This window comes from Neovison vison, chromosome 7, assembly GCF_020171115.1.
Source record: "Neovison vison isolate M4711 chromosome 7, ASM_NN_V1, whole genome shotgun sequence".
Classification (NCBI taxonomy): Eukaryota; Metazoa; Chordata; class Mammalia; order Carnivora; family Mustelidae; genus Neogale; species Neogale vison.
Window position 1 is genome coordinate 43,156,631 of NC_058097.1, and position 6,122 is coordinate 43,162,752.

The 6,122-nt window shown below is 43.8% G+C and overlaps 1 protein-coding gene across 1 annotated transcript; it reads left to right on the plus strand.

Annotated features, from left to right (window-relative positions):
- The first annotated feature begins 231 nt into the window (after positions 1–231).
- Positions 232–5,632, plus strand: LOC122913301 (calcyclin-binding protein-like). The gene is given in 5 exon segments (XM_044260067.1): positions 232–258; positions 4,166–4,295; positions 4,298–4,388; positions 4,595–4,903; positions 5,318–5,632. Coding segments are annotated over 5 exon segments (843 nt in total). The 3' UTR covers positions 5,604–5,632.
- Positions 5,633–6,122: the final 490 nt, after the last annotated feature.

A 6,122-nucleotide genomic window follows, 5' to 3' on the forward strand; every position in this document is an offset into this window, starting at 1 on the left:
CGATCTCTGTAAAATAAATAAAACTCTTTTTAAAAAAAAATCTACAAGACTGCAAATCCATGTCTGAATAGAAGACTGGGCAAGTTGAGATGCATAGTCATGGAGCAGGGTGAGGGTCGGTGGAGGGAAAATTTCTAAGAGGAAACACCAGGGGTAAGGGTGTTCTGGCTAAATCAACCAAACAGGATTCCTGCTGAAAGCAGGCCAGCATGATCACACACCACCTGAGAGATGGTGGAGGATGAGGAACCTGATCAGGTATCAGGGGTGATCACGTATTAAGGGTAGAGGGTTCTAGTTAAACTAAGGATTCTTACTAAATCTTGAGTTTATAAACAAGTACACAGATAGGTCTAGAAGGTTCAGGAGTCTAAAGTTTGATCCAAGAATCTTTGTCACTGAATTGTTGGCCCTTGGGCAAAACAAGACCTTGGGGTTAGTTTTACTGTGTTATTAATGACCCATTTCAGAGACTACTGGAGACAAATTATACATGTCCATTAGCAATTCAAAAGGATGTCCTGGGGGTGCCTGGGTGGCTCAGTCAGTTAAGTGTTTGCCTTTGGCTCAGGTCATGATCCTGGGGAGTCTGCTTCTCCCTCTTCCTCTCCCCACCCCCCAATTCATGTTCTCTCTTAACTATCTCCCTCCCTCTCTTTCTCTCTCATAAAAAAATCTTTAAAAACAAAAACAAAACAAAACAAAAGGATGTCCTAGATAGCAAGAGTTAGTATGGAGGCACTGGTCTCAAGAAGATCCAGGCAAGGGGCACCTGGGTAGCTCAGTGGGTTAAGCCTCTGCCTTCTGCTCAGGTCGTGATCTTGGGGTCCTGGGATCAAGCCCTGCATGGCATCGGGCTCTCTGCACGGCAGGGAACCTGCTTCCCCCGTCTCTCTCCTGCCTGCCTCTCTGCCTACTTGTAATCTCTGTCTGTCAAATAAATAAATAAAATCTTAAAAAAAAAAAAAAAGATGCAGGCAAGACTATACTAGTAAACTATGGGTTTCAGAGGGTTACTTCTAGCCAGATTCACTGAATTAACTGAAGAAAAAGCTTGTGAATGTTAGTGAAGAATGCATCTTCCCCCACTCATCTATTCTTCAAGAGAAGAGTTTTTTTTTTCCTCCTAAATACTCCTGGCTTCTTGTCCTACTTTTTCTCTTCTAGAGAGGTAAATCCAAATAGTTGATTGGAGAATTTATTGACTCTCTGGTCCAAATTAACCTTTTGTTGCCTGATGGGTGATAACAGATCTTTTTAAACTTGTTTTTTTTAAAAGATTTTATTTATTTTTTGACAGACAGAGATCACAAGTAAGCAGAGAGGCAAGCAGAGAGAGAGAGAGAGATACAGGCTCCCTGATGAGCAGAGAGCCCGATGCGGGGCTCGATCCCAGGACCCCGAGACCATGACCCGAGCCGAAGGCAGAGGCTTAACCCACTGAGCCACCCAGGCGCCCCCCTCCCTTTTTTTTTTTAACTAGCTGGCATAATGGTAAGCTTGGTCATGAGAGGGTACTGGAGAGATTTCAAAAGGAGTGAGTTCTCCTTAGTTCTGGTGTGGCTTCTTTTCCAGGTTTCTGGAAGTAGGTTCTCTTTTCTGAAGTTTTGCCCCATAGTTTACTTCATTACAAACTGCCTCTGAAGACTTTTCTCTAGCTTTTGGCCACCATGTTTTCTCCATTCTTGACCGAGTCAGAGGCATCACAGCAGATTTTCAAACATGTGTCTATACCCCAACTAGGTCTGTACTCCTTGTACCCTCTTCATAAGCCTATACATGCACACTGGGGGGCTCATGCAAGCAAATAATCTGACCTCTGTTCCACATAGCTACCTGGAGCTGTTCTGGCCCAACACCTTCATGGATATGTGCTAGGTTCCTACAGAGAAAGTTCTCTACAGCTCCAGGTTCCAGGAGTGTCCACAGTGGTGCCCCAAAGACCCTCTATATACCTATCTCTTACGCTCTGCTCACTTAACTGCCTAATGACTATGAATCACATCTGGCCTGAGCAATCCAGCAAACTTCTCTACAAGCTAGTAGTCTTCGATGAAATGTGAACCTCTTCCCTTCCAAGTCTGTCCATCCTTGAGTACTCTGCCTCAGCTCTGGAGTCCCTTTCCATCTTAATAGTTACAGTATTATTGCTCCTTAATAATTCTTTAAACATCTCCTGTTTTAACTAATGTGTAGTCTCCTGTCTTCACACTGGATACAGATTAATACAAAGAGTTTGGAAGAAAAGGCATGAGGTGTCCTGGCCCTACTTCTTTTCTCTTCACTATAGAATCTGCCTGTCTGCATAGACCATGTGTTCCCCAATGTTCTATCTAGATCAAGACATGAACTTGGAGATTCAGAGCCTGTTTTTGCTGCTGTCACAATTCACTAGGTCAGGATGTTTATTTCTGGAGTCCAAACAAAGCTCATTGGACTCCCACAGTGACCATACTCCAATTTGCCTTGATCTATAATAAAAGTAGTATGTGGACTCCATACATCTTAACTATCCTAAATCTCAGTTAGATAACAATTTATGCATAAAGGGTGGGGTGATACATATTTGGAAATTCAGAAAGCCCAGCACATAAATGGCCACATGACACACGACACAATATATAAATATTTCAGACTACCCCATACTTTTATGCTTTTTTAAAAAAAGATTTTATTTATTTATTTGACAGAGAGAAATCACAAATAGGCAGAGAGGCAGGCAGAGAGAGAGGGGGAAGCAGGCTCCCCGCTGAGCAGAGAGCCCAATGCAGGGCTCAATCCCAGGACCCTGAGATCATGACCTGAGGCAGAGGCTTAACCCACTGAGCCACTCAGGCGCCCCATGCTCTTGACTTTTAGTAATTTCGATAAATAAATTTTGAGAGAAGAAAACTTGCTAACATGATGTATGAGAATCACTTTCCAGGGGTTCCTGGGTGGCTCAGTCAGTTAAATGTCCAGCTCTTGTTTCAGCTCAGGTCATGATCTCAGGGTCTGTGGGCTCAGCAGGCAGTCTGCTTAAAGATTCTCTCCATCTGCCCCTCCCCCCACTTGTGTGCACACATGTGCAAGCTCTCTCTCAAATAAAAACACCTTTAAAAAAAAAGAAAAAAGAATCACTTCCCAGACCAGGGGCAACGACTACTTGGAGCCAAGATGGTTCAAACCATGGGGGAATGGTTTTTATTTGGTATCAGTAGGATGGGAAGAGTTGGAATTGTTATGAGCAAAGACTAAGAATGGTAAGTGAACACTTACTGTCATACTCAAGCCACACTGCACTTGTCACATTCTGCTCATTCACTCAGTAGAACCCTTGGAAAGTGGATTCAGATTAAGAAGCCAATGATGGGGGGCACTTGGGTGGCTCAGTGGGTTAAAGCCTCTGCCTTTGGCTCGGGTCATGATCCCAGGGTCCTGGGATCAAGCCCCGCATCGGACTCTCTGCTTAGCAGGGAGCCTGCTTCCTCCTCTCTCTCTGCCTGCCTCTCCACCTACTTGTGATCTCTGCCTGTAAAATAAATAAATAAAATCTTAAAAAAAAAATTATTAAAAAAAAAAAAAAGAAGCCAATGATGGTTCTAGTTCACGAGGGTAAGTAAGAGGCTCCTGGACACACACCAAATCTACAACTCCACATGGAATAAATCCCTCAAAAAAAAAAAAATCCAGAAATGAGGTGATTGACCTTGTTTATAGGTATACATCAAGCAACAAGAGAAAACCCATTTCTCTTTTCCTAGGGTGACACACAATCTTCACAAATACCTCAGTCCAGCACAGTGGCAAACCATCGGGATAGAACTCAAATCCTAGCTTCTCCCTAATGAGGGAAGGGTTTGGACCACATGTATGGTGCAACAGTATTAAGGCTTATACCTGAGGAGCACCTGGGTGGCTTAGTCAGTTAAGCGGTTAGCTTGTGATTTAGGCTCAAGGCCTGGTCTCAAGGTCCTGGGATCGAGGACCAAGTTGGGCTCTGTGCTCAGCAGGGAATCTGCTTGAGGGTTCTCTCCCAGTCTTCCTCTGCCCCTCCCCCTGCTCACTCTCTGGCTCTCAAATAAATAGTCTTTTTTTAAAAAAGACCTATCTGGGGGCCATGTCTCTCACCGGGTCTGGTGCAAGCTCAGGCTTGGGGCACTGCGACTCCTGCTAATGGGGCCAGTATCCGGGTAAGCGCATTTGGTGCGGTGTTTCCTGCTCTCTCCCCTGTGTGTCTGCAGCTCGGGCTTTGCCTGATCAGCCCGACCATGGCTTCAGCATTGAAGAGCTACAGAAAGATCTAGAAGAGGTGAAGTGCTGCTGGAAAAGGCCTCTAGAAAAAGAGTACGTGATACCCTTACAGCTGAAAAATCCAAGACTGAGACAGAAATCAAGAACAAGAGGAAGTAGATATCACAGAGAAAAGCAGAATTTCTTTTTTTTTTAAAGATTTTATTTATTTATTTGATAGAGATCACAAGTAGGCAGAGAGGCAGGTAGTGAGAGAGGAAGGGAAGCAGGCTCCCCGCTGAGCCGAGAGCCTGATGCGGGGCTCGATCCCAGGACCCTGAGATCATGCCTGAACCAAAGGCAAAGGCTTTAACCCACTGAGCCACCCAGGCGCCCCAAAAGCAGAACTTCTTGACAATGAAAAGCCAACTGCTATGGTTGATCCCATTACAACAGGATATACAACGAAAATCAATAATTACAGATGGAATCAGTCAGATAAGTTTGTGCAAATCTATATTACCTTAACTGGGGTTCATCAAGTCCCCACTGAGAATGTGCAGGTGCATTTCACAGAGAAGTTATTTGATCTTTTGATAAAGAATCTAAATGGGAAGAGTTACTCCACAATTGTGAACAACCACTTAAAACCCATCTCTGTGGAAGGCAGTTCAAAAAAAGTCAAGACAGGGCGCCTGGGTGGCTCAGTGGGTTGAGCCGCAGCCTTTGGCTCAAGTCATGGTCTCATGGTCCTGGGATTGAGTCCCGCATCGGGCTCTCTGCTCAGCAGGGAGCCTGCTTCCTCCTCTCTCTCTCTGCCTGCCTCTCTGCCTACTTGTGATCTCTCTCTGTCGAATAAATAAATAAAATCTTAAAAAAAAAAAAAAGTCAGTGGGGCACCTGGGTGGCTCAGTGGGTTAAGCCGCTGCCTTCGGCTCGGGTCATGATCTCAGGGTCCTGGGATCGAGTCCCGCATCGGGCTCTCTGCTCGGCAGGGAGCCTGCTTCCCTCTCTCTCTCTCTCTCTGCCTGCCTCTCCATCTACTTGTGATCTCTCTCTCTGTCAAATAAATAAATAAAATCTTTAAAAAAAAAAAAAAGTCAAGACAGATACAGTTCTTATGTAGAAAGAAAGCAGAAAACTCATGGTGGGACTACCTTATTCAGATTCAAAAAGAATGCAAAGAAAAAGAAAAGAAGGAAAGAATGCAAAGAGAAAGAAAGAAGGCAAAGTCTTTGCCCTCCTATGACACTGAAACAGATCCTAGTGAGGGATTGATGAATGTTCTAAAGAAAATTTATGAAGCTAGAGACGATGATATGAAGCAAACCATTAATAAAGCCTGGGCAGAATCAAGAGAGAAGGAAGCCAAAGGAGACAGAGAATTTTAAGACTTTAAAGCCATTTTGGGAACTGTGATGTGGAAATATTGATATTTCCATTGAGGAAACGTTGGTGAGCTGCACAGATAAACTTGACAGATAACTACTTACACAGCCTTCTTCTAAGTAAAGGCAGTGAATTCTCCCATTTCCTCCTAGAGGATTTATTTAAATAAAATATGCTTATTAAACACTTCCTCCAAAGATGGTTTCCTTAGTAATCTGGACATTTTGTTCGAAAAAGGATAATACTGTATCCTTGTGTGAAATGTAAAAAAGCAAGACCCCTCTAATGAAAATGCCGCATTGTGTGTATTTTTGTTCAGCTAAGACATAGAAAACAAAAGTTCTTTTTTGCCTATAAGTTCTTGATTATCATCTCTCACCATTGTAAGATTAAGTAAAAATAAAACCTGAATTTTTACATTAAAAAAAATGGGGTGCCTGGCTGGCTCAGCAGGTTAAAGCCTCTGCCTTCGGCTCGGGTCATGATCCCAGGGTCCTGGGATCGAGCCCCGCACTGGGCTC